This window comes from Protopterus annectens, chromosome 15.part0 (assembly GCF_019279795.1).
Source record: "Protopterus annectens isolate FY-2018-M chromosome 15.part0, PAN1.0, whole genome shotgun sequence".
Classification (NCBI taxonomy): Eukaryota; Metazoa; Chordata; order Ceratodontiformes; family Protopteridae; genus Protopterus; species Protopterus annectens.
Window position 1 is genome coordinate 115,051,006 of NC_056749.1, and position 27,313 is coordinate 115,078,318.

Genomic DNA, 27,313 nt, shown 5'->3' on the forward strand with positions numbered 1-27,313 from the left:
AGCGCTAAGAAAATCCAGGGGGGTGCAAGTGCACCCCCTTGCACCTGCCTGCGGGCGCCCTTGTTTCTGGGTCAGCAGTATGGCTTTTATATAGGAACTGGTAAGAATCAGGAACCCGGTAATACCTGTCTGGTTTAACAGGAGCTGGAGGCAAAGAATCAGGATTAAGGCTGGCTTCTGTGTACACATCATCCAATATATCTAAAACAGGAGGGATAGCCAGAGGCCTATGCTGGGGGAGCAGAAGAAATTCCCTGAGCCTTTTCTTGGAATCTGAGTAATCTTGGCCTTCCCAGTGAAAGTGTTCCCTCAATGTATGCAGGATTCCCCAAAGAGAAGTCCTCAGGGGAGACCGAGGGAATAGACTCCTCTGCATCAGAGTCTTGAATGGAGAATAGGCACAATCCTGGTCCTCAGATAGTTCTGAGGTAATAGAAGCTTGATCTGAGGAAGGGTAGTCTTCCTCTAATCTGGGCCTTTTGTCAGAGGGGGGTTGAGAACCCCTGATAAGAATAATCAAATCCTCAGCCATTTTAAGCATCTGTTTTTTAGGCATGGTGCCTTGAGAGGGTGTCTGAGGAACCTGTTTTTTGGTTTTCATGGCTGTTTTAGATTTAGTGAAGGCTTTAATAGAGAAGGAGGAAGGCCTGAAGACCCCTTGAGAAATGGCAGGCCTGTCTAAATTCTGAGTTTCCCCGCCAGGAGTGGCGTCGGTATCTGTAGTAGGAATGGGGGCCGAGGAGCCTGTGACCTCGGGTACCGAAGACACCGGTAATGCATTGTCATCGGTACTCAGGGGCTGTGTAGGTGCCTCGCTGAGTACCGGAGAATCGGTAGTCAGCCTTAGAGTGGTATCGGTAGGGGGTGCGGACCTCGTATGTCGGTCCTTATCTTTGCGTTTTTTGCTCAAAACTGGAGTCGGAGTATCCAACGACATAATATAATTAAATTTTTTGCCAAAAAAGTGAAAGTCGAACTCCGCCCGATGCTTAATAGTGCGTTTGTTGAATCTAGCACAAAATCGGCAGGCCGAGACGTCGTGGTCTGGGCCTAAGCAAGGTATACAGTAAGAGTGGAAATCCTTATGCGGTATTTGCTTCCCACATGAAATGCAATTATTAACTTTGTCTGACATCGGTCTGATGCAAGAAAAGTTTCCCCAACGGGGTACTTAGCTTTCAAGAAGACTTCGGCTGAAATACTTTCATAAATCTCAGGAGCTGGCCGACTGGCACTTGTGAACTGCTTCTGCTTTGAGCACCGCACCGCACGGTACCCGAACTGCTTCTGCTTCGGGCACCGTGCGGCAAGAAAGACTGAAGAAAATGGCGTCGGCTGCCTCTTTTATACCCCTGCTGCAGTGACGTCAGGGAGGAAGTGACGACAACCGAAGCCGGACCTAGACGTTGGAATTCGGCTGACCGAGGACCCGCCTGACGGCAGGATAACCCATCTGTTATGACTGCAGCTGTATGCACGATGAACATCAGCAGTGTATACGCCATGTATCCGCTGGGGTCTGACAAGTTAGATACACAAGCTGATGGACGCCAAAAATGTGAAAAAGTTTTTTTTTTTCAATGAGGTTATAAGAAAATGCATAAAAACACATAAAGACAGTGATGAACAGATAATATTACATATGCATGATGCTTGAAGGTTAGCTAGCAGTTTAACAGACAAAATAAATAAGGTACATTAGTCACATGTTATCTGTGCCTCTGGTTCAGTTTGTAGAACAGAGACAGACTGTTGCTAATTTTAGACTTATGGATCATATACAACTGTTTACTTTTTACCTTTAAAATATGATTGTTGAAGTCTCTTTCTGTGCATACAACACAGGAAGTATAGAAGTAATTAAAGAAGTTCATGTTTGTTATTCTTGGTATTTTATATGAACTTGAGGAATTTAAACAATAATGCACTATGTGTTTTGCATGTGTAAGAAAGAGTTTTCTCCTGAATGCACTCAGCTTTTACTTTGCTCATGATTCAGGTAAAATGTCTGGATGAATCATTGGACTTCAGTCAGACTTTCATTAGTGAGGTTTGACATGTTCTGCCATAGAGTTATCCAGTTAAGAGAAGATGCCTATTCCCATAACTTCCTCATTGTGAGGGTTATTTTTCCTTATACCATGGCAAACTGACCCTCGCAGGTAGATAAAACAGTACTAGAGCTGCAAAGGCTGCAGTGCCCTATGTAAGGGGTAAAGTGTGGCTTTACCTCCTTCAGGAAAAAAAATCGAATACAGTTTTGATGTCATGGTTAATAATCATTCCTACATTATTTCATTGTGCTTTCAGTCATCTGCTAACCTAGGCCTAAAATCATTCTGTCTTGTGCTTTAGGATTTAGACATACAAGTCTCTTATTTTAACAAGTCCTCACAGCTATATGTTTGTGCACTGTTCACGTTACTAACATACCAGTTTGTTTATGTGAGATCACTGGAAACTTTTGCACACATTCATGTTCTGATCTTATTACTAGTCAGCAGTAACACAAGTATATGAAACACTACTTACCATATTCCATACAACCAGCAACAGCTGTACAAATTTCTAGAGTCTAGTTATCAATGAGGGACCACTGCAATCCCACATCATTAGACATTCGTCCTTAATGCAAAATGTGATGATTCTAGGTGAAGGCATTCTTTATAACTCAGTTAAAGAAACACAATCCTGTGACATCTAATATCCAAGTCACTTGTAATAACCTGGTGGTCATTTTTTTTTTGTTTACTTTACTGACTAGGTTAGTTCATAAAGCATAACTGTCTCTTCCAAAGATAACCAGTCTTATGCTGCCAAGTTAACAGACTTGCAGTCACAAAGTATGCAAAAGATTATGGAAATCAATCCACATCAGACTGCAGTCTGAAGCTAATCAGTTTGCAGTCTTAACCCTCTATGCTGTACTGTCAGGCAAAGTTTCTCAGCTTGTCCAAGTTTTTACACAAAACATTTTCCCAACATTAAGAAAGCTCAAAAGAAGCATGAAGCTCTGTGACAATATTTTATTATTTCTTCATACATTTCTACAAAGTTACAAAATCCTTCATTTCAAAAGCATTGTTGCAATACGTTAAAAAAACAAAACAAAAAAAATTACAGCTACATTATGTTACCCTTCTTCCCACACATAACACATGGAAATATATGCACAAAACTCTGCTGGCCATTCCAACATTGGCTTAACAAGCTTTGGAACACAGCAGCTATCTCCACAGTTATCCAGCTATGTCAATTCCAGTGCACAACTGGCTTCATTTCAAAGTCAAAGCAGCAGCTAAATCTTGAGGAAACAAAATCACTACAATTTTTTAGTAGGCATGTAAAAGCAACCAAAGAGTCTTAAGAAAAAATTATTTCCTACAGAAGAGAGTCACCTTGAGACACTGTCAGTAATGAAATGTCAGTGGGATTACAGGGTATAGGACATTCTGTCAGCATCATGTAAACCTAATTTGAAAAAAACACTGCTTTAAAATTGCCTTTTCAGTCTGAATCACCACAAAAGTAAATAAAGCTTCTTTTTCCAAGCTATGGTGATCTTGGAGATGATTGCATAAAATAGAAGGTGGCTGTGGGTAAGAGGCAAGGGAGACCTTGACTGTCTCAGAAAAAAGAACTGACTTTACTGTTTCTTTCCATATTAATGTTCGCATTTGACAATCAGTATCTTTTAGGGAATTTTATGAGACTTAAGGTTCATTGAACAACATTAGTTCTAAACATGTAAAGACAGACTAAACGTTATCAGAAACAATTTTGATATTTTCAGCAGTTCCTCTGTCTTTACGCAACACCTCACTGAGAATGAAAAATTAACTTTTTCTGGGGGGGGGCATTTCATTGATGGAACAAGGTTCATGGATTAAACTGCATACCTCTTTCTGTCTGCTGTGGTATATGACACCATGTGACATCTATCAACTGCTCTGCCCCCAATCTGGCTATAAGCAGACCATCCGTTGGCTACAGCCTTGAACTGATGGAATGTATTTTATGCATCTGAACATGCCTATTTTGACGATAAATGATCTAATGTAAGGTTTAATATAACATTACATCTCTCTGTCTGTAGCTAACAATCATAAACTACAATGTATAATTTTAAAAAGTGTGAAGATAAAAATATTACCACAGTTACATAATTACAGTTGAAAATGTCACTTTAGTTTTTTACACTACAGCCCTCAGAACAATTTTAGAATGTCATGTTTTTGCAAGCAGTACTAGATACTTTTATATAAAGATTTCTTAAAAACTTAAAAGATATATTGATAGCATACATTTGTTCAGCACAAATATTTACAAAGTAAGTTTTTTTTTTCATAAACATTAGTTAGCGTTTTGAGAAAATAAAGCCTAATTCTAACTGTATATTAACATATATATATATTTGTACCTGGATATAATTCATTGTTATTTTTGTATTTTGTATAATGTTGCTTACTAGTAACGTGAATCTGTTATATAACTTTATCTTATCAATGTATATGTAATATGTGGTGCTTTTCTCCCCAGGTCTCCACTGAAAACGGGCACCCCTAGGCCCAGTGGACTATCCTGGAAAACAAATGCAATTAAAATAAATAAATAAAATAATAATTTTGTAACTAAACAAACAATGTAGAATATATTTTTTTCATTTAACAAGTTTTAAATTTTTTAACATTTTTGTCAATTAATGTTGACAGTGGCATACTGCGTAAAAAAACACTGTAAGAAATACACTAGACATCCAACAGCTGTCAGGCTGTATATGTACTGCACATAACTGCTCGGTTTTACAAGTGCAGGACCGCTGTGTGTGTTGAATAAACTGTTAAGGTACTTTGTAATATGCCTGTGTCATAAGCCTCTAAGTTGTCTTTCTGCTTTGCTGAAAATTTACCCAGACTGGGATAAGAAACCACCTAGCAGAATAATTTCCTATTTAATTTTTAATTGCAAAGACACACACACAAATAAAGAGAAGGCCTTCTACATTAACAGACTTGCAGTCACAAAGTCTGCAAAAGACTGAAGGAATCTAACCCAGGACTACAGGAGAAAGTGAAACGATAACATTAGCTCTCATGTGAGACTCAGACCTAAGACCTCCAACAGACCATGCTGGTGTCACTGCCACTGGACCAACAAGGACCTCTGGGCAGATAGTTCTGTTCAGTAACTCTTTACATACCTTCTGATGGTCATACAAACACAGTGCACACATAATTAGTTCAGAAACTTTGTGGGCACTTTGACTGCAAAAGATGTAGTCTGTATCTATCTAATCATCCAGTCACAGCTCATTTTCCCATTTTGCACATGGGGGTGGGTTGTAACTTCAACAGTGGCAATCATCTAGTGCCAAGGTTCACACCTCCGATTGGCTAGCCCTGCCGCAGTTGTTCTTTCATATCACTCACTTACTTGCACACTCACACCTATGGCCAACTTAGAGTATTCAATCCACCTACTGCATGTTTTTGGAATGTGGGAGGTAACTAGAGCACCTGGAGAAAACCCATGCCAACACAGAGATATATAGACAAAAATCAATGGTTCATCTAGTAGATTTGCAACAGGTATTTCTCAATGGGTGCAATCTACTACTGCCAAACAATGCACATTGAATCATTTCATAACAATGACCACGTTTTTGTGCATTTTAGTTTACAAGCGACACAAAGTATATGTACAAATACAATTAAAAATGAGTTTAAAAACATTAAGGACACCTCACTCAGCTGTTTTATCATACTTTAGCGGATACTCCCAGGAGTTAAACCTCTGTATTGAAACGTAGTGGAACATAAAAGAATGTACTGGAACATGTATCCCTTATCAAGTTGGGAGACAGACTGAATTATCTGGAATAAAAGGAAGTGCATGTTTTAAACTTAATGTTCTCAAATTTTTAGAAAAGAATGTAATATCTGGTATCAAACCTTAAGTGAAATATAGTTCAATTTATAAATATTTCAACATTTTGGGGTCCTTAAATGTTACCCACAATAGCATATTATCTTCTAGAAGGTGACTGATTGCTTTCTCTACATGGACTCAGCAGAAACAATTTACTGTGAGGTTAGGTAACGTTAGAATTAGATGAATTTATTTGGAGGCACAAGAGGGGGCTGGGGTGATGTGGAAGATGGTTAGGTAAAGTCAGAATTAGTTAGATTAATTTGGAGGCACAAGAAGGGAGATGGGCTGTGTGAGAGATTGCCTAAATATTTACAAAAAAAAAATAGCAGTGTTGCAAGGCTCAAACAGGCTTTGATTCAGTTCTCAGTAATGAAGTCAGCCATATCACTTTTTACATCAAAACTGTACTGATCACTGGTGTCAGGATTTTGCATTATTAAAAAGAAAGTGTGACTCATTTTTTTTACTTCCTAGAAGTGTAAACAAATTGAGATGAGTTTATGATTTATCTCCCCATGTTGCAATGATTTTCTATTTTGGCACCTCTCGTCGTCAAATAAACCTGGGTTGACAACTCTCTCTCCTTTAATCATGTGGCAACTGTATTCAGAAAACCCTTCTACATAGCACAACTAACAGCCAAGGACGTACCTAAAATGTCATTGGTCCTTTACATTCAGCACTAAGTAGACCAGTTATAGAAAACAATGCTCCCTTCAGGAAGTACCTCACTCAACACATAGCACAACTAAATAAGTCCCAGTATACCTCTCAACTGTCCAGATTTTTGCAGAATGTCCCAAATGTTTGCCTCATATTTTTGGTCTGTTCTACATAAAATTAGTGTTTTTCTGGCAAATCACTGAAGATTGAAATAAGTATATAATACTAATTAATGACATACATTTGAGTTTCAGACTTTATTTCTTTCAGAAAATACATAATTCAAAACCTGTTACTTTAAGAGCTTTCTAAGTTTATAGGAGCAATATCTAAAATCTGTCCTTGTTTTTGGGTCTTTGTCCAGATGTCTTGTGCTGAGAAGTTGAGAGCTACAAGCCCCAGAGGTTTTTAACTAAGACGATTTCAGGCTTAAAGACCTTAACCTACCAAGAGAGGCTAGAACCTCTATTCCTTTATTTAGTATTTTAGCCACTTTTGAGGGTCAATCTGTGATTTGCCTACTGTGCCATTACAGATCCTGTTGTATCCTTGATTGCCAGTCTAATATTTCAGCAAACACAAGAACCAGGAATTTAAATATTCACCAGCATATAAACAGAATATGACAATGGATAGATGCATTAAGCAACACCTTCACCATTTCTGGAATAGGCTGCTTCCAGTAGGTTAAGGAGTGTCATGCCTTATAATCCTTCAAACAGAACTATATGACTGAGCCAGTGCCCTCATATTTGCCCCTGGACTAATTGGCCTTGAGAAAGGAGGTTTAGCCTAAAGGTGTGTACTGGCAAGGCATTGATGGTTGTATAATTAAATTACCTTGAAAGTACAATGAATCCTATGACGCCATTGGGTTTATTAGTTCACAAATGTGTATGTGCTGGACTTTTTTCCTTTGTTAAATGTCATGAGACATGTACATTAAACCAGGTAGAATAAATGGGTCTGTATTACGATGCTGAACTTTTAAAAGTTTGAACGTCATATGGTCGACACTATATGATCGAACTTTTAAAAGTTCGACTGTTTCAATGGAGATTTCTGTACAGTGCAGAAATAGACATTTTCCATTGTCTGCACTGTGGTGCGATCTCGGAATTGGTATATTTAAAGAGTGGGGGTGAGAGTGCAAGGAGGCTTGACCCCTGCTTAACCTTCCAGGTAGGTTTTTTTTCTGTTTTTTTTTTTTTTTTTTTAATTTTTGAACTTTTAAGAGTTTTAACATATGGTGTTGACCATATGGCGTTCGAACTTTTAAGAGTTTGATAATCTGCTATAGACCTGAATAAATCATAATGTAGACGCTAAATGCAAAAAATGGCACACAGTCATCTCTCTTGTTTTTCTTTAGCAGCCTCTGGCAAACAAACTGCAGTGCCACCAACCAGAAGTATTGAATCCACTTCCAGGTCACTGGAGTGGGGCCTTCTAGGCCACTAGTTACTACAAAGAACATTGCTGATTCCCAAAAGTCAAAACTCAAGACCATACTTTCATAGAAAAAGTGCTTTAGAGATTCCAGATGTTAAACTATAATTAAGTACTTTAAGAACTATGTTACATTGTAATTACATAAACACTAGATGCACATTAGTAGGGTTCATAACAAAGCCCGATAGAATTTTCACTGCGTTACAGTAACATTAACACATCTCTTTTAGAATGTATGCTACATTATTAAAACAAATTTCTGAGATTGCTTACAAACCATAATTAATAAACCTTCTAGTTTACAAAGCCACAAGATTATGCAGTTTAACACAACCACCTAAAGCACAATATGTACAAAAATACTGTATTTACGTCTCAGACGTAGTCTTTTTCTTCTCAGATTGACGTTTGTTCATCTTTTTGTTATCAGAATAAGGATGTCACTCTGCCGGCAAGTACTTTGTTTTTGGTTGGGCCCTTGTTCTGAATTGTATTCTTCATTTTACTTATCATATAGCCCTTTATTAGCAAAATGCTGACACACTTCTGTTTTGTCTAAGCCGTGTGAACAACTTTTAGTGTGCGACAAACTTACTGTTCTTTATTGTGCCACTCTGAATCTTCCGTCAAGTCAAGACATACTGCTATAAAAACATGCATTCCACACAAACCAGACCAAGATAAAAATATAATGTCCAAACCACAAACTACAGCCTTCCTTGTATCGTGTTACTTTGGAAGGCAATGTTGCCACGATGTGCACAGAAACAGATATGTAACTACGGGATTAGGAAAGCCAGCCCAATTTTAAAGCAAAATCACTTGAAACTAAGTAACAGTAATGCACTTAACTCCATGACCAGGTTGTCACTGTGACACCACAGATGATGATCGTGGAAACAACTGAACTGTTGTAGCTAAGGAGAAGCAACGTTATAGAAGTTTAAGACAATGAACTGACAGACCTAAACTATACAGCAGTCCTGCGTTTGAGCCTTGTGGGCTCTATTTGCCTACTGTGTGACTCTGAGCAAGTCACTTACACATGCATTACACCCAGATGCCTTAGAAAAGGGAATAAGTGTCCAGTGATCTTACTTAATCAGTGAATAGTGATTTATTTAATAATACAGTGACAACTGTTGGGTATTGGCTACCAGGCATGTAATCTAAACAAAAGAAAAAGATGCAGCAGGTCACACACACACACACACTCTGCCTCTCTGTTTATTTGCTGCTACACCTTGACTGCTGTTGGAGAATGAAAATATTCACTAATTAAATGAAGTATCACAAAAACTGTTGTAGGAATCTGCGTTACGCCCATTCCCCATGATTCCTACTGTGTACCTCACTGTTGGGGCCTGATGACTGTCAACAGAAGGAGTGCTGACACCAACCACACATGTCAAGGCAGTCGTAACCTTGGCTGTTCTTCCCATTAACAGACTTAAAAACAGAATGATTTATATAAAAAGTATGAAGAACACAGATGTGCACATTTTACATACAGTATATACATGGAAACATACTAGATGACACCTGATGACATTATTAGAAGACTAGCCAACCGACATGAATGCAAACATTTTTACAGCTGACATTGTCTGTCATATATCCATATGGTCTCCATCTCTGTGTAATCAGTGCCATGTCTGTACCACCAAAAACATTTTGCAACCTAAACAAGAGATTGTGAATTTTCTCTTGTCCAGGTTCCAGGCTAGCAACATTTAGTCACAGTGGTTGACAGACAGCTCAGAACTCTCCAATTTTGCGAAAACAGGTTATCATCTCATATGTCCAAATTACTCGTACTACAGACTACTTATACCTGAAAAAAACTTTTCACTGGGTAACTGTCCAAATACTGAACCTGGATGGTTACATTTTTATCTGTGTATACTGATAAAATTTACTTCAGATTTTTTTCTTACAAAAATGCCATATTATTATACTTCAAAGCTAATTATCTATTTTTTTTTATAAATAAGAATGCTGCATAATTTTAACAAAATCTAAAATACATGTGTAAGTGTTGCGGAGGGGATGGGGTAGAATGTGACTCTAAGACTGAAGCAAGAAAAGTTACATCCACTTGTTAGCACCTGGGAATGTTAGTATAAAATCTCATGCCATCATGTCCTTTTTCAGGGGGGATTCTAATGTACGAGTGTAATAATTTTGTTAATAAACCTTGTGATGTCAGAAAAATCACATTTGACATCATAGGCAGGGGTGGAACTCAACTGAGTTCTTAAAGTGAAGTTCTGATTATGCAGGCACTGAGCACAGTGCATTTGTTGTCCTCATTAGACACACAGCAGTCATTAGTTCTTTTGAAAACTGAACTGCAGCTTCAGAATTGTCTTCTGAATACCTACCAGGATGACAGTCTGGGGTACGTGTTTGTTGAAAAAATTTACTTTATGACGCAGCAAAGTGTACACCTTTACAAACAATGCACACACTCTATATTTAACTTATCTTTTGTTGGATTTATATTTTACAAGTAGCAGTTGTATATTTATCTAAAGTTAAGATTCACCGAGTTTCACTTCAACAAAGGAGATTTTATAAAAAACACATTCAGTGAACAGTATACCTCAAGGGTGGGAAAATGTATTTTTGTGTATCCTGTAAGAAAACATAATTTTCATTTGTGTGTAATGTCTGGCAGTATCCTCATTACAAAACTGCTATATCAGGGCAACTGTCCTTTCTCTTTAAATGTAGCAGTCTTGGATTTGATTACAAAAGGTACAAGTCAGGGTAGTGCAGAGGTTAACCCCAACCCCCAACCCCCAACACACACACACACACACACACACACACACACACACACACACACACACACACACACACACACACACACGTTGTAACTGTGCCAGCTGAAAAAACGCTACATATTTTATAAAATGGTGTTCCATTGAGAAAACTACATTTGTTCAATTCATTTTACCAAAATGTGACTCTGAATCTGCCTTAGAAGAAACAACCTGCAGTTGTTAATGATATTTTTAATAACTTATGTGTAAACCAAATTAAACTGTTTACTGAGGTGGAACCTGAATAATTATGTATCCCAGAAGAAAGTTATTTTCTTGGTAATGAAAAAAGGTACAATTTAATCTGTTTTCACAGCAATTTTCCACATTACACTATAACCATCTGTAAGTTTAAAGTGATTATTTTTTCCTTCTACAGTGCTATAATAAAACACAAAACCGATGCTGGAAATGCCAAGGTAGTGAAATCACTGTAACCATGATGACTGACATTAAAGAATAATACAACAGTGCTTCAAATGAAGATAAAATGCAAAGGTTAAAGTTCCTGCTTCTAATGGAAATATGTTCAATAATTCCCTAGTTTAAACTGTGTAGAATAGCCTGCAAAGGCATGATAACCTTCACCTGTAATGCTATACTGTCACAAAAACCAAAGGGTAAAGTCCTAGTTTCTAAGCACTGTGCTGCAGTAAACTTTCCAATGTCATTTCCATACATCTGTCTGCATGCATTTGTTCAAAAATGTTGTAAAAATTATTGTGGTTTAATAATACACTGTTATATCCCATTCTGTATGCATCTCCATTTACTAAATGCATAGTTAAAAGTCGTAACATTTTGTGCATGATTATTTTATACTCTCACTTCACCCCTGGGTAATGTTGGGTTTACTCAGCAGCCATGGCTTGCCTGTGAGGATGGTTCCCAACAGCCACGAGCAGAAAAACATGCCCTTGGTAATGTTGCACCTGCAGCGGACAGCTGTGGCTAGCTGTGCATTTGGAATGTTCCAGTTAAAATTACAAGTCCATCAATTTGTATAGTTAATTCTAAATGACCTCACCCACAACATCATCATTTGTTTGTTTATAAGCAATGCAGTACCAAAACTTGTTTGGATACACAGCAGTGGAACCTTCATCAGAAACAGGCAGCCTTCCCAAAATGGACCAGCACTCATGCTGTGTCTGGGGTATCATGTGGAGTTCTGATACTGGCCCACATAAAGGGCAACAGTCCACTACAAGGATAAGACATTCACAGGATTGATCCACAGTTTGGCAAATTAAGCAGGGTATGTTATTGCTGTAACTGACAAAATCGAGACATGTCAAAATAAATATAACATAAGACATTACATAACAGAACCAGTGTTGTACTTGTCCAGTATACATTGTAAACGTACACAAAACACGCACACATAAAAAAGAGAAATAATAAAACTGGAAAAGGTGATAGGTCCAATTTAAGAACAAGCAGAAAATAAGACACAAATTCACCTAGAAGACAATATTCTATGTAGCAGACAGCATTGGGGAACTGATTGGCTCCACTACACTGGACAAAATGAACAGGTTAATGGCATTATTACAGAGTCTAGACAGATCACAAAATTTTGATTCATCTGGTATTGTTTACATGTTACAGTTGTCAGGAGTAAAAGAGAGCGCGACAGATCCTGAATGCTTACTAATGCCAGGAGCAGCCCTGTTTGCTGTTACTTAGAACCTCAGTCTGTAGAAATACAAGCAATAGAAAAATAAGTTTCATGTTTCAGACATGATAATGGGAGAGCCTGAAAATGTTTTCCTAGTACCACTGCTAGACACAGCTTTTAGGAGTGGGCTGCTGACACACTGTCTTTGTCATGTGATGTAATTCACAATAATGGTAGCACTGTATCTGGCATGCTGCAGTAAGGTGATTTTATTCATTGATAGCTGCTAGGCAAGCAGTCCAGGAGACCATTAATGGGCCAAGGCCAAATTTCCAGTTGTCCCAAAGCACTGTCTGGTTAAGTGACTTCCTCAAGGTTACACAGTAGGCAAATGAAGGCTGGGGTAATCAAACCCTGTGCAATAGGAAGTAGCCCATTAACAGCTCATAGTCTTACTCCTCTGTGACAATTGTTAACTGACTGAAATGATTTGCAAACGTACTAACAACCCATTTAGAGTAACCTGTGCATGGCATAGGTCTTCATAAATCATTACTTACATAAAGAGCAGAACAGTAAGACCCTAATGTATGTTATTTTCTAAAGGTAGTGTAGCTAAGTAGTTGTCCAGGCAAGACTTAATAAAGTTTGTTTCATTTTGTGAATGAGAGCATTATGTTTTCACTATGCAGTACTGCAGACTGAAATGTCAAACAACGGTGTTCTCACTCCAAATGAACAAAAATCAAACCTTCAGCAGCACAAAACTTGTTAAAAAGATAGCAAATGAAAATACGGAAATACAGTTACTACTGTGAACTCCTCATATAATGGTGTTAGAATAGTATTTAGGTAGGTACATCCCTGAATTCCCACCCTGAATCTTAGTAATTATATATGTTAACACCATAATACGGCTTATTCAGAGAATCAGTTATTTTCTCTTTTGTTTACTGTCTTTGTGATACTTATGCAATTTAGGTTTGTTCTGTCCAGTTTACAATGTTAGTCACTGACATTCTGATCTCTGGCTTTTCAACTAATTCTCTCTAAGAATACACCTTTCATCTTCATAGTTTAGAAGTTATTAAAACAATGACTGAAACCTTTAAGTACCTTACTGAAACACATGTACTCCAAGTGGATGCTCAGGAGAGACAAAAGGAAGTACTATTTTAAGTGAATGGTGGTAAAAAAACAAACTTCCTGAAACGGTAGCAGGGTCGAAATGATAGCTCTCAACCTCTTAGTGCAATAAATCAGGACAAGGATTGACAAAATGGGATGGGGGGGCAAAGACCCCAAAATAGGGACAGATTTTAAATATTGCTCTTATAAACTTAGAAAGTTGCTAGAGTTGTTGGTACTTTTCCATTAAACCCCTACCAGGTCTTCACGCTGCTGTGTTTCAGTGCTACTTTATCATTTATGCAGGACTGACAAATGTGATGTGAAAAGATTCATTTTCATTAGGTAAGGTTAAGTTTTTCTTTTTATTTGATTTGGCAGGCAGGCAGTACTGCAGACACAAATGTCTTGTCTGGTGCTGCATGATCGCAGGTTTTATAATGTGCAGAACAACTCCTTTCATTTACATGTGATGGCTGAATAAACTGGGGACTGTGAGCATTGCCAAGACCGATATTTTCAATTTCTTGTGTTAAAAGGAAAAGAGATATGCCTGAAAATAGAAACATTCCTCAACAATAGATAACAACATAGACCAGTGAAGCAGTCGTTCTACACAATGTCACTTCATTCAGGTGGGGAAAACCTGTACAAACCTTGTTGTATGCAGGTAAAGGACCAACAGCAAATATTAACACTGATTTCCTATAACAGTTCCACAACTACAGCTGAAAGAGCTACTAAAACAAAGTGCATTGTGTCCAAAAGATTTGACTGAGCAACATGGGCTTTCTTTCACTGGAGAAAACAACAGGAGACAGAGGAAGGAAGGGGGGGGGTGACATTTCGACACAGATGCAGGTGTCCTCGCCATGTTTCGGGACTGCAGCTAATCCATGACATTACACAGGGGCTGACAATCAATACACGACTGACCTTTACCTAGCTCACTTTCTTGAAACATTATCAGTCGTTAAAAGACTTTGACATGTAGTGCCTGCAGTAATACACATACGTGAACAACATACTCAGTTATATGATGTCATATGCAGTACTATGCACACTTGTCGATCACTCACCTAGCAGAAGTAACTTTAGCTGTCGGCGAGCATCCCTTTTGTCTCTTTTGAGTTGTCTCTCAATTTATGCAAAATCCTTCTTGTTCGGTGTCCCAACAACCGTAGCAAATGTATCAGAAGAAGCCAGTGTTACTGAAAAAAACTGCAAAAACAGCAGCGCAGACTGGTAGGGGGTTAACAGAAAAGTACCGTGTTGTTAAAACAGGTTTGTTTTAACATACATTTTCTGAAGGATTTGGAGTCTAAAACTCAAATCTGTATCATTATTTGGTGACTTCAGTCCTTAGAACATCCCAGTGATTTGCCATAAAACCACAAATTTTATGAGGAACAGACCAAAAATATGAGGCAAAAAATCTGGACATTCTGTGAAAATCTGGACAGTTGAGAGGTGTGGTCAAAATCAGTACTAGAATTTGGGAATGCATGAGACAGGCTTCAGGATTTTTTTAAAAGGGTGATGAAAATGGGTAAATTAAACGGGCAGACTAGATGACCAATGCATGCTCACTCAATTTCAAATTACACTTTTAATAACTAGTACCCGAATGCCAACAGAATATGTGTCTTCATTTTGCAGCTGCTTAGACTCCTGGGGCATTCATAGTCAGTTAACTGTTGTGTTTGGTCTACAATGTTTACTTTAAAAAACTTTTGTTGCGTTAGTATCTTTTTTCACCCTGCTTAATTAAAAATGGATCAGAATGAAGTCCATTGCATGCTGTGCTATGCCACTGAACAGCATTGTTATTCTGTGACCTGTCCAAAACAAAATTAAATTATTAAATGCCATTCTTCTAGTTTCACATTGATTAAAAATGTTTCCTTAGACTGAGCTGGACTACTACATCTAGCTACACATTTCTAACCTAAATACACTGAACTAAATGCAATCCATACAGCACGGGTATATTCTGTAACAAGGCAGCCTATATTTTAACAGCTGCCACTTCCTGCTCAACAACATGCTTCACAGATGTTTATTGCTTTAAGGCTGTTACATTGCTTCAGGTACTCGGTACTATTTATGTGTTCCAAGATCAGCTTTTCACAGCATCTCAAGCAATTTGCTGGATACATAAGAGTTTATGTGTGACATAAAATCTGGGCAGTTTTAGCATGATGCTACTTGATTTTCTGAAGTGTTATTGCCTACTACTGGCAGATAATTTTTGGGAAAAAAACATCTATCACAATGAACCTATAAAATTGACTCCATCAAAATGTTCCTTGTAGCAATGAGAAGTCTGTGTACAAACTACTGTCTACTTAATCTCTGAGTTGGCCTGATGAGATTTTCATGCTCACAGTTCTGTAACTACATTATGCCATATTTATGTAGTGTTTAGTCTTGGTGTAATTCACTATGAAGTGTTAACGTGTACAAAGTCAAATCCATCTCCATTTGGCAAAGACCGGCCAAGACAGGCAGGCAGGCAGGCATCTCAGAAAAGAGAAGGAATAACGAAGCACCAGTTCTTAGCCTTGCTTTACAATCGCTGGTGCAATCCAGCATAAAAAGTCTAAAAAGCATTAAGATCTGCACAAAAAGACAAAACTGCTACATCAATTTCCTACACAGGAAAAAAGAAATTAATTTCCCCTACAGGGAAGGTATACATTTACAGTCATCATAAAACCTATAAAAATATTTGTTCAAACCTCTTCCTACGGCAGTGGTTACAAATTCATTTACATAACTGAGGGTGAAAATGACTAACAAAAAAGCTACAATAAAAATTCACATGCACATTCCCAAGTGCAGGAGTAAAAAGTGCTACATTTTTTGTGAGTAAATGGCAATTACAGGTACCATCTATCACTAACCCAAGCTAACCTCTTTCATTACTTATTTGCATACTATTTGACTTACGAGTAATTAAAATAATTATTTTTTTCAACCCCTCCCCCAAAAAAATCCTAAAGACCTTGCAGTATGAGTTGTTAAGGCAGCTTGATTTGCAATTACCCCTTACTAAAAGCACCCCCCCGTTTCACTTTCAGACACTGGCATACAGCTGTTCCATCCAGCATTGTAGGAGTTACTCCAGCATACCGTCCTTGCCCTTTCTAAATGCAACACTGCTAGAGTGAGGGTTCCTTTGAACAGCCTCACAGTTAATACAGCCATCTTTCAACAACAAAATTGGGGATGCATTTCCAGCTCAGATGAAATAAAATATAGGTCATCATGCCATTTGTCAATCAGATTATAAATTAACTGAAAGCCCTGTGTTGCCTAGGTAACCTGCAGTGCTGTTCTTTGTTAACATGCACCAGTTCCTCTCGTTTCAAATTTTAATTTCTTAAGAACTGCCTAGCTGCTGCATTCCATGGCACAATGCCAAAGGAGAAAAAAACAGAAAACAGTTTCAGCCATTTCAGGCTAAAACCTGAATGTTTACTACATGCTCACCTTTGGCAAGAGAGTTGAAATATTTCCCTCTTCCTTATGTACAGAAGCCCTTTCAATCGGTAGGTTAATTAAAAAAAAAGAAAAACTTATTACATCACAGCACTTTCAGCTTTACTAACATAATTCTAGTAGGCAAACAAGTGTTTCAGCCCTGTATTCCCACATAATATGAGAAAAGGCATACCCTATCAGCTGTTATTCAAGATGGAGCTGCACATTTGGCAGACCAGGTTCAATTCCCTCCAACTTTCTGTTTAATGCTTAGAGACAGCTATTGGCCCCTTGATAAACGTTCATACAGGTAGCAAGTTGCTTCATTCATATTAATACCTCTGATTGTTAGTCATAACAGTAAAAAGTCAACCCCAACACACCTATTAATTCTAAATCCACAGATTAAATGGCACCATTGCCATTTAAAACTTATGTTAGTGCATTTGTTCTGTTACTCATATTTCAAGCTTGAAAACTCCAAAATAGCTGGAGGCCTCATTAGCATACACCAACGATGGTGATGAGACAGTCACAAAGATTTCATCTCCTGGTTTTAGGTCAAAGAGGCCTCCCTGGTACACAGAATGCAGGCCATACTCAGCATTAGGTGCCCAGCACCTGGTTCCTACACCCTTCAACAGGAGAATGGGCTTTACGTAGGATGTCTTCTTGTGGACACACTGCACTAGCTGGTGAGTGCTGGCATGCGAGTTGTCTCCAGGCTGGACTGGATACCTGAAGTAGATCTGGGAGTAGATGAAGTATTTGCCTTCCTTTGGGATCTTCAGCCTGCCATCATGGTACGTCAGGTTTTGTAAGTGTGACCACATGCTGCTTCTGTCCCAGGAACGAATGGGATGACGGCATGACTGATGCAGGTCACTCAGTGAATAAGGGTGATGATGGCTGCCTGCAGAAACAGAAATGTAAACATAAATTAACCCTTTATACACTGTGGGATAAACTGTAAGTCATGCTCTACAACAGGTGATCAGCAACCTAGAGAAAGAAGGGCATAATAAAGTGCCTTACAGGCTGTAATGTGTACATTTGTAACATTCTCACAAGTTACGCACTTAACACATTTAGAAGTAAAATGCTCCCGCCATTTCTTTCAATAAATCCAACTGTATTGTAATGTACATTTCTTCTTAACAACAAAATAAGTGAGACTTTTTGGGCGGGGGTAGATAGGGGCAGCCATAATAGCCCTTGAGCTACTTTAGGTTTTCTAACTCGTAGCTTGAATTTACCTTGGCTCCTTGTAAGCAAGTATTATGACCTAACATAAAGTACATTCCTGGTCTGCCTAGTCTACCAATGAAACTGTTTATGATGGAAATGTCGTACATAAATTAAGTGCTACTGTGGTCCACAGATCTAAGACAGTTGAAATCCTCTGCTGTCCGGATGGTGAGGTACAAGGGATCTACTTTACTTTACTTTTGAACTGCAGACGATCAAGACCATAAGATCAAAGTTTTGAAACTTTGAAATTTTAATAAAAAAATAAAAACAAAAAAGTTTTTTTAATGTGTTTTTCAGGAGGGCAAGTCCCCCTGCACCCCCAACCGCCCTGCTAAATAAACATACCAACTCTGAGATTGCACCACAGTGAGGAAAATGGTAAAGTTCCCGTTCCGTGCTGTTCAGCGATCTTCATTCAAAATGTTTGAAGTTTCAAAACTTCTCTCTTATGGTTTCGACTATTTGCATTTCAAAGTTTTGAAACTTTGAGCTTGTGAAGGGAATCCGGCACAACACATGTATGTATTCATTGCACCCATCTCAAAGTCTGAACACAAATACTGTCACCCCAGAACAGCAAGAGGACCTTTGAAGTCTATTTTCGTGATTTAATAACACTGCCTGCATTTCACCAGTTAAATTCCTTTACCCCTCCTCATACCACTATTAATGAGAAACTGTGAAAAAGCAGGACAGTCCTTGAATAGAAGCTTGGTTAAGTTCTCTGCTCCCAAAGGAACTGCAGAGAACTCTAGGAATAAATAAGTAAAAGTTCCTGTAGCCATTATTCTGTCGAATCGTGGAGTTCCCATCCACGTAGTGCTACTTACTATATGACCAATAAATTATTGTGATTTGTCATCAGAATAGGGTCTTTTAGCTGATCCATGTTTCTTACAAACTGCAGACCTCATTACCAGGACACTGCGCAGGTTAGCAGATGTACTGTTTGAGAGGTACAGAGGTCCATTTATGTTCCAGTTATTCTAGTGACAATAGTGACAAAAGTGCACACCACTATTAATGTTGGTAGTAGTGACAATAGTGACAATAGTGCACACCACTATTAATGTTGGTAGTAGTGACAATAGTGACAAAAGTGCACACCACTACTGGTGTTAAAACGACTGTGACAATGGTGATAAAAGTGCACACCACTATTAATGTTGGTAGTAGTGACAATAGTGACAAAAGTGCACACCACTACTGGTGTTAAAATGACTGTGACAATGGTGATAAAAGTGCACACCACTATTAATGTTGGTAGTAGTGACAATAGTGACAAAAGTGCACACCACTACTGGTATTAAAACGACTGTGCCAATGGTGATAAAAGTACACACCACTGTTAGTGTAACAAAAATGTATAACAGTAATCACATTACACAGTTATGACCTAGCACATTAACTGAACTAGTCTGAGAGCACCACAATACTGACAATACTGGCTTCAGCATCTTTAGTTCTTTCTTGCCCCTAAAGGAGGAGGGGTCTAGTAGAAGCCCCAACACTGGCTGACTAGGTGGCAAACGACCCTGGTGATGACAACCCAACCAGAAGAACTCTCAAAGCTTTCTCTGCAAGCACTAACTAAACTTGAAGTGGGGGTGCTTTACAGGGTTAGAAAATGGGGGGATGAGAAAAATGGGTGAGTGGCTACCCTTTTCAACCCCAGGATGGTACAAGGTATGAGAATGTTAGACACTGGCAGGAAAATATTACTGCAACAGAGAACACATTCAAACATCTACAATTATTGCAAGTTCCTACACAGCTGTACTGTGTTCATTACATTGTTCATTGCTATAGTGGTGATAATTCTAGGGAACAGTCTCAAAGCATTTAGACTCTGGTTTCAATCACTCTGTGAAAGAATGAGTTGCAACAGCCTTTGCAGGATGGCTGTGGCAAAACCTGCCCTGGCTCTGCACATAATGCCCAAGCTGTGCTGCTTGGAAAAGGTGTGGACATTCAACCTACTAGCTGCTTCCAAGACATCCTGGGTGTTATCCCCTAAAAGAAGGTTGTAGTTGCTGCTGTTGCTTTAGTAGAATGTGCCTTGGCACACCTGGTACAATTTTTCCATGGAAGAAATAAAAAATGATATGCAGTGGTCTAACAATTTAGAGATAGTCTGTTTTGACACAAGCCCTCTCTACCATTTGCAAAGATTTTAAACAGTAGGTCTGTTTTCCTCACCTCTTTTTCATTATTATGGTCACAAGGAATACAGTTTTCTATGTCAAGAATTTGGGTGCTACTGTGCCTGTTGGATTAAACAGTGACAGTGTCAACTTTTACAATACAAAGTTGGGGACCCATGGATGAGAGTGTTCTTTCTGGGTGGTGTTAACTATAAAACCCATCTAAGTACTTGCTTCACTGGCAGCAAAGATTAAAAGGGTCCTACGGAAGGGAGGCAGAATGAATTTTCAGTGAAGCATAACATAAGCCTGACAGGTCTGACAGATATTAGGACCATGGACACTGCAGAATGGTTTGGGTCCGAGGGGTCAACATGACATCAAATGGAGAACCTTTATCATTTTGCAAGGTATGACTTCCTAGGGTCTATATTACCAAAGCGAAAAACCCTATTCCAGAATACCTAAACGTCGACACCTATACCGCGAACCACGAAAATCCTAAATGCACTAAACCACAAAAAAAAAAATATCAAAATGTCATAGTCAGCCAACCCCACCACCCGCTACATACAACCTACCCAAAGAAAATAAATAAACCACACACATATACTAACCAAACCCTACTTCTAACCTAAGGTAAAGCACCAAAACCCTACCTCTAACCCTACACTAAACCCCACATACACAACTAACTATGCACTATCCTTAACCCCTCCCTAACCCTAAGGTCCATAACTACTGCACATGTCCCCTACACACACATACACCCAAAGAAAATAAATAATCCCCATACATGCATTTAACAAAAACCTACCTCCAACACTACACTAAACCCGACATACACAACTATCTATGGACTATCCTTGACCCCACCCTAACCCTAAGGTCCGTAACTACCGCACACGTCCCCTACAGACATACACCCAAACAAAATAAACAATACACATACATACACTTAAAATAACCCTACTTCTAACACCACACTAAACCTTACATACATTACCTATCTATACACTGACCTTAACCCAAATCCTAACACTAAAGTCCTATCTATCGCACACTTACCTTAAGGAGCTATACCGCAAACGGGCCAACCAAAACAAATCGACATTTAGAAAATTTGCGGTTTTGTACGTTCGGGATTTCCGTACTTTGTGCAATACGGGTTGACGTCTTCGTATTCGCTCATACAGTTTTTCATGTTCGTAATATAGACCCACTTCCTAGTATTTGGTTTCCTTGCCTCCCTCATAACTGTAATCATCTCCTCTGCAAACATGTAACCTCTGTAACTTATGTCTAGATCAATAGAGGTCATTGTCCCTCTTTTTACTCAGCCTTCATTAGATCAGGCATTGAATATAATGCCCCCTTTGGCACATGCAACAACTGGAACACCCACAGGGATACCTTACTAAAAGGATACAAGGCTTAAACAACATGTCCTGCATGGGCTGACTCAAAGCCCTGTGACTACACTTGAAATCCTATAAACTGCTAGGAAGTGTCCTGTGTCAGGCTTACAAGACATTCTCTGATCTATTACTGATGGATTTACTGCACATTAACAAATCAAATGGCATTAGAAATACTCAGTCTAGGGATCTAAACTTCTTCTGCAATATCAACAGAACAGTTTGGAGGGAGAAGTACATTTCACAAAGGATATGCTGCTGTGGAACAAACTCCCCATCCACATAAAATAAAGCTCATCCGTGTTTATTTTCAAGTGCAACTTAGATCTATGGATGGGAAGCAGAAAATATACCTGGGGACTGCCCCTTGTACTACTAATGGACAGATGCAGTACATAAATGCTTTATCCCGTGGATGGGTCCCCCTCAAATTATCTATGTTATCCAGTTATTCTCATTAGGGGTAATGGATAATATATAATTATCGACCATGGAATGGGTAAGGCCAATCTATAACTAAATGGAATAGGTTATACTGAACACAAAATGGAAACTTGGCTAGGTTTACAATGCCTTTATTTATTTATTTGGGACAAACCTACCTGCAGGATGGTTAAGTCACTCGAGGATTCAGTGACTGTTCTTACTTTGCAGTGATCTGCAAATTTTGTCAGCCAGAGCCCTTTGGTACTGGCTTTTACTTCAAAAAAGTAGATGCCAAACAGGAAAGGTCTCAGCACAGAACCCTGGAAAAGTCCAGTGGTGATTGCTCTCTTTGTGAGGTAACTTCTCCTATTTTGATTATCTGCATAATATATGTGAGCCAGGTGGCAATCATCCATGTGACATAGGGATTTATTCCCAGTTTAATTAGCTTTTTTACTATGTCTGAATGGTCAATTGTATGGGTCCACACAGCTAATATTATGACAAAATAACAGACCGTCTGAAGTATGGATGTCTTAGGTCTGCTGTCAGGGGTAGTGAAACCATTCAAAGTCTCTGGTAGTGGTTAAGCACTTGAAACTTCTGTAAGGGAGCAGCAGATATCCTTACATACCAGAACAAAGGTTGTATATCAACCTTACCTCGATAATTAGAATGTAGGGTCAAAGTCAGATTTCTGCAAAGAGACATCTAGACCAATCAGCAGCTGAAGGGTTTCACCTTGGGTGGATGTGATTTTTTTTCTGACAGCATGATGGTCTCCTGAGGGGCACTACTAGAGACCTTGGACCAATTAGGCAACTGAAATGGGGGCTATGCAAGCACCTCACTACTCCTGACACCCTCGAGAGTTCAGGGATCTTGGGACTTGATCAATATGCCATCAGCCCGATAATGCTTCACCTCTCATGAATACCTTTCTTTATGTTTTTAGACGAATGTTCAAGGATGATTTGGCTGATGCTGGAGCCGGCCAAGACAAGGTATGCCATGTCCTCTGATTCAAGGTATGCAGCCTGCTCTGATTCAAGGTATGCTGCCTCCTTTGATTCAAGGTATGCAGCCTTCTCTGATTCAAGGTATGCAGCCTCCTCTGATTCAATGTATGCCACGCCTCTGATTCAAGGTATACCGCCGCCTCTGATTAAAGGTATGCCGCTGCCTCTGATTCAAGATATGCAGCCTCCTCTGATTCAAGGTATGCCACCACCTCTGATTCAAGGTATGCCACCGCCTCTGATTCAAGGTATGCTGTCACCTCTGATTCATGGTATGCAGCCTCTTCTGATTCAAGATATACAGCCTCTTCTGATTCAAGGTATGCAGCCTCCTCTGATTCAAGGTATGCAGCCTCCTCTGATTAAAGGTATGCAGCCTCCTCTGATTAAAGGTATGCCGCCTCCTCTGATTCAAGGTATGCCACCTCCTCTGATTCAAGGTATGCCGCCGCTTCTGATTCAAGGTATGCCGTCGCCTCTGATTCAAGGTATGCCATCATCTCTGATTCAAGGTATGCAGCCTCTTCTGATTCAAGGTATGCAGCCTCCTCTGATTCAAGGTATGCAGCCTCCTCTGAATAAAGGTATGCAGCCTCCTCTGATTCAAGGTATGCCACCTCCTCTGATTCAAGGTATGCCGCCGCTTCTGATTCAAGGTATGCCGTCGCCTCTGATTCAAGGTATGCCATCATCTCTGATTCAAGGTATGCAGCCTCTTCTGATTCAAGGTATGCAGCCTCCTCTGATTCAAGGTATGCAGCCTCCTCTGAATAAAGGTATGCAGCCTCCTCTGATTCAAGGTATGCCACCTCCTCTGATTCAAGGTATGCCGCCGCTTCTGATTCAAGGTATGCCGTCGCCTCTGCTTCAAGGTATGCCGTCACCTCTGATTCAAGGTATGCAGCCTCTTCTGATTCAAGGTATGCAGCCTCCTCTGATTCAAGGTATGCAGCCTCCTCTGATTAAAGGTATGCAGCCTCCTCTGATTAAAGGTATGCCACCTCCTCTGATTCAAGGTATGCCGCCGCCTCTGATTCAAGGTATGCTTCTTCCTCTGATTCAAGGTATGCCGCTTCCTCTGATTCAAGGTATGCCACCTCCTTTGATTCAAGGTATGCCACCTGCTCTGATTCAAGATATGCAGCCTCCTCTGATTCAAGGTATGCTGCCTCCTCTGATTCAAGGAGTCCTGGAGATATTTTTTCACTGTCTAATAGTCTTCTGACTGAACCTCATATAAAGAGGGCAAGAGATGAAGTTGTGGGCTCTGTCTAAACAGAAAAACACTGAGCATTAAAATCTTGGTGGGGAATTTGTTAGAAGAGATATGTATGATTAGTTTAACCTGATACCCAACAACTAGGAGCTTTCATCGAACAGCAGTAACAACTGAATAACTGGCATTCAAAAACCACTACCCAGCAAGAAAATAAAGAAACAAAAACAATAGATATTTACCCTATTGGCATAATTCTCTACATTATGACAGGCTCTCCAAACTGACAGACTGGCAACACTTGGTACTTACATCAACTGCAGATCTTCCTTTCTCAAACTATTGCAAGAAAAAAAAATAAGTGTGGCATGAATGGATGTCCTTCTTAAACCATGTGTCCTAACATCCTAGGGGTGGGCATCTACCAGGCCAAGAGGAGGAAGGGTGTAAAGATCTAAAAGTCAGACAGGACTTTGGGCTTTCTGCAGCAGAAGCATCAAGCGTTAGTGCTCCTCCAACAGGGAATAACGTGAAGAACATCAGTAGTGACAATGGTGATAAAAGTGTATACTGATGATAGTGTGAGAATTGTATTGACAATGGTTAGAAAAGTGCACACCACTGTTAGTGTTAGAACAGCAGAGATAATGTTGACAAATGTTCTAACCACTGTTGAAACAAGAACAGTAGTGACAATGGTGTTGACAGTGTACTCAGTGCTGCTAATGCATACACTGTCTACACCATTGTCACTAGTGTGCACACACTGTTGCTAGTGTCAAAATACTAGTTAAAAATGTTTACTACATTTAGTATTAAAACAATCATGCCAATGGTGACAAAAGAGCACACCACTGTTACTGTACACATAGTAGTGACAACGGTGATCAGGTTGTGCACAGCTGTTGGCACTGAAACAATACTGACAGTAATGATCATGCTGCACACCACTGTGTTAGTGTGCGAGCAAAATGACACACATACTCTCAGGATGACAGACTTAAGTGAAGAGAGGGGACTGCGTTACAGCTTTGCTGATCAGAATTGTTAACCAAACTACAAGTGGGTCACGGCAGCCAAGAAGGTTTTTTTATGTGAGAACCATAGAATCGGCAGTAGAAAAGGGGTTTTCATTATGGAGACCCATATAATACAGATCCCAGACAGACCTTTACAATCCATCATATCAGAGAAAAAGCAGTGCAGCTTCCTGCTAATATACAAATTCTCCTTGCTGGTAGAGCTTGAGAAAGCATTATGCATCTAACTGCAGACCTTCAGGGATCAGATAAGTAACTTTCACTTCAAAGTAACCCCTCCTCCCGAAAGGCATAACAAGGTATGCCGACAGAACTACTCCTCAGGTCGGCTACAGTGTGGTACTGAAGCATACCCATCACTGTAACAAAGATAATATAAGAGATGGCTATAGTACAGCCATCCACTGTGACAGAAATGAGGACACCAGAAAATGGGTTTGGTGCAAATGACTACCATGGTAATGGAACAAAAACATACAGAAGGAATTACCTTGAAAATCAAGAGCTGCCCACTACTTAAAAAAGTTGCATACCCCAGTATTTTTTAAACATGTTTATTGAATTATCATTGTGACATAGGCAAATTTACATTTATATAAAAGGAATCAAACTGTATTAACAAGTTTATATTTACAAACATTATACTTCATGTGCATTGCTATATATCATATAGCCTAAGCAATATTACATACATTATTCAATTCCTGCTCCTTTTTTAAACAAGAAACATCTTTATTAAACCATCACTTCTGACATAGGCAATCATATATTTATATAAACAAAAACAAACCACACCGACACAATACTAATTGCAAGCATTTTACATCACAGACCATACTGACACACTCCCAGTTGGAAACATTATGCATCACTTATAATCTACTCAATCATTTTCAGTCAAACATTGCATAGCTCATTTAAGTCCTGCCTTACTTTAAACCTCATTCCTCCCCTGTATGTATTGTTTCCACAATTCCCATTTTTTCTTATGTAGTTTGCTTCTACCCTTTTCAAAATATCTCAATTTCAGTTGTTTTATCTCTGTTACTATATTCACTGTTTCTAATATAGTTGGTTTAGATTTTGATTTCCATTTTCTAGTAATTGCTTTTTTGGCAGCTACCATAATTAGACACAGCAAGGCCTTACCATGTCTAACCAATTCCGATAACAAAATCACACCACAAACGCCCCTGGTACTGGGTGTACACAGCTACTGTAATAGAAAGCTCCCACAAAATGGCCTCAGTAATGGAGATAGCCCAGTTGCTGTAACACAAGACACAAAAAGAGTGCTGTAACAATGTAATACTGAACTTCTAATTTAAGAAAAACTGCACTGTATCATAGTCATGGGAGTGGGGTGTACCCAGCTACTGTAAGAGAAAGGAGGCAACAGGATCGCTATGCTGTTTGTGTGTACCCAAGTACTACGATAAAACATACACAGAAAAACTGCATAAATATTGAGGTATACTCAGCTACTGTATCACAGAAAGTACAAATGTATAGGTAATCTATCATAATAGTAGATGTTTGAACATGTTTACTTTTGTAGTCACAGCCAGGCTAAGGTAGAGATATGATCAGAGTTCTGAGAGCAGCGTAACCTACCCTGCCTTCATTCCAGACTGACATCATTCTCCCTCAGATGTGGGCGTGTTCTGGTAGAAGGATGACATATGCCTGT

General features: G+C 39.1%; 1 protein-coding gene across 2 annotated transcripts in view; it reads right to left on the reverse strand.

The window, feature by feature from the left end:
- Window positions 1-7,819: 7,819 nt before the first annotated feature.
- LOC122789991 (tumor necrosis factor ligand superfamily member 10-like) overlaps window positions 7,820-27,313 on the reverse strand; it is a 220,621-nt gene continuing 201,127 nt past the window's right edge. For both annotated transcript variants that reach the window (XM_044057504.1, XM_044057503.1), the window contains exon 5: window positions 7,820-18,022. In XM_044057504.1, coding sequence (XP_043913439.1) covers window positions 17,568-18,022 — 455 coding nt within the window. In that variant the 3' untranslated portion in view covers window positions 7,820-17,567. The remainder of the gene's footprint in view (window positions 18,023-27,313) is intronic.